Below are 2,322 nucleotides of genomic sequence, written 5' to 3' on the forward strand. Positions count from 1 at the left end.
GGGAGCAGTTGGGGTTCGGTGCCTTGCTCAAGGGCACCTCAGTCAGACTGTGAGACTAACCTTCTCTGTAGATCCTGAGATGATCACAGTTCCTGTCTGATTCATGGCCAGACTGTAGATGGAGTCCTTGTTTCCACTCAGTGAGGAAGCTATCACAGAAATGATGGATGCAATCAGGGTTATTATGCTTAACAAATTAAAAAAATAAAATAAACAGATAACATTTTGAAATAAAATAAATGTTAACTGAAATAAAATATACAAAAACCTAAACTTATTTAAGCTAGTTACCGAGGCAACATTTCATTTTCTTTCAGTTTAACTTGATGTACTTAAGTAAAACTAAAAAAAAAAAACTATATAGACATATTAAAAAAAAACTATAACTAATACAAATGTCAAAAAGACAAGAAATTTACTAAAACTTTAACAACTAAAAAAAATATAAAAAATCCAACTTTTAATAAAACCTATAACAGTATCTCAACGATACTATAACAACACTGGATGCAGTGCTGCATTCACTACGGAAGAAATGGGTTTTCATAATCATCTGCTTAATTACATGCTTCAACCCTAACTCGATGACTCAGAAGGAAGACAGTGTCAGACAGAATGATTAAGAGAGTTTACACACTGGTGACTGTATTATTAGAGGCAGTCAGAGCCGTCAGTGTGTTCACATCCCACAGGAAGATCTGCCTGTCCAGCCCGGCTGATGCCACCAGCTCCTTTTCCTTCGCATATGCTAAAGCTTTGACGTAGTCCTGAAGAGCGAATCAAAATCAGTTTGTCTCATAATCATACTGCACACAAAATGGCAAGAACTTTCTCAAAATGTCAAGCTTTAATCTGTTTTCTATGCAAATTCCTGGAGCTGTTAAATGACCAAATTTTGTGTCAATAGTCAAATGTCTGGCAATGCAAGAATAACCCTTATGCATGAAAATTCTATACAAAATTAAAGCAACAAACTAAGATGAATATAATAAGAAATGTACCTTATGTGTCCGTAACGTGGACATGCAGAACCCTTTGTGTGCATTCCAGACTTTCACGGTGGTGTCAGAGGAGGCTGATATCACTGCAACACAGAACAGTCCACCGAAACTGGCTAAAGCTCAGAATATATTTGATGAGATTTGAGCATGAAGTTTCTGTAAAAGGCGCTTAGACGTACATGTTTTTCCATTACAACAGAGGATGATGTCATTCACCCAGTCCGTGTGATGCTCCATTGAAGCGATGTAAGGATCCTGCTGCAGTAAACGGCTGTTAGTTGGACTTATCAGAAACATTTAACCACAGAGAGACAGAATGGGGATAAAATACGCCTTTGAGGGAGATACAAATTTAACACTGTTGCTCAAAATGGAAAGTGTGGTTGCACAGTAACAAAACATGGGACCAAGGGCATTAATATTCATAAATCATGAAAAATGCAGGTTGTACTTTGTGTTGATTGACACTCCATATCCTGACGATGGAATCTCGGCCGGCTGTGAAGAGTCTGTTGAGAGCAGGATCCAGCTGAAGAGCGTTCACACCGTTACGATTGTACTTCTCCACCTCATCTCTAATCACGTAGGAAACCTGTAAACACATCATTATTAATAACTTCAGTTTATTAGACAATCAGAGACTACCTACAGTCTACCAAACTACCAATTTACTACAGATATGGAAAAAGTAGGTTATGTGTGTCTTGCAAATCTCCATTAAGTGTATAACATTTCATTTTAAGGCTATACAACATCTATGCAATGGTATAACGTTATTGTTTTAATCTAATGAACCTAATCAATAAGCAGACAATTGTACTAAAATAACAAATTTAAGTACATGAATATAAACCTATACAGTGGTCCAAAAAGCATTTGGACACATTTAAATATGACTAAATGCCATTGCGTTTGCGTTACATATCACCACTGGACTATAGTAACACCACAGTAATTCTTGTAAGGGTGGTAACGTTTCGGTTGGTAAATATTATGGACGCTATATTGGCAACACTTGAACACTCCTGAAACAAGTAAACGTATTATAAATTCACTAATACATGGTTTTAAAGTTACGAAACATTTTCTGTAAATGATTACCTGGACTTTCCTCCGTCCCGCAGCGTTCTGCCTGTGGTGCGTCGCCATCTTGCATGTTGACAATCAGGGAATGAGTCACTTCCGGAAGAGAGCTAGCGTTTGTTGGGCCTGTCGAGCTCTAGAGGTCGCTATTGAGTACATTTGCGTTGTTCATTCACTGAAAGCTGCCTGGGCGGCGTTCAGCCCCGACAAAAACGGTGCAAAACGTTTTTTAAACGGA

General features: G+C 38.0%; 1 protein-coding gene across 2 annotated transcripts; it reads right to left on the reverse strand.

Annotated features, from left to right (window-relative positions):
• Window positions 1–17: 17 nt before the first annotated feature.
• Window positions 18–2,268, reverse strand: LOC107580339 (WD repeat-containing protein 48). Of its 2 annotated transcripts, none has more exons than XM_016266058.1 (6): window positions 2,103–2,268; window positions 1,453–1,593; window positions 1,181–1,256; window positions 1,002–1,084; window positions 638–767; window positions 18–149 (listed from the first exon to the last, which is right to left on the reverse strand). In XM_016266058.1, the coding sequence occupies exons 1-6, from the start codon at window positions 2,148–2,150 to the stop codon at window positions 43–45; spliced, it is 585 nt and encodes a 194-aa protein (XP_016121544.1). In that variant the 5' UTR covers window positions 2,151–2,268; the 3' UTR covers window positions 18–42. The 2 variants fall into 2 exon arrangements, with proteins under 2 accessions (XP_016121544.1, XP_016121543.1); XM_016266057.1 differs by having other exon boundaries at window positions 1,181–1,259.
• Window positions 2,269–2,322: the final 54 nt, after the last annotated feature.

The sequence above is a fragment of the Sinocyclocheilus grahami genome, unplaced genomic scaffold, assembly GCF_001515645.1.
Source record: "Sinocyclocheilus grahami isolate Dianchi unplaced genomic scaffold, SAMN03320097.WGS_v1.1 scaffold31524.1, whole genome shotgun sequence".
NCBI classification, from domain to species: domain Eukaryota; kingdom Metazoa; phylum Chordata; class Actinopteri; order Cypriniformes; family Cyprinidae; genus Sinocyclocheilus; species Sinocyclocheilus grahami.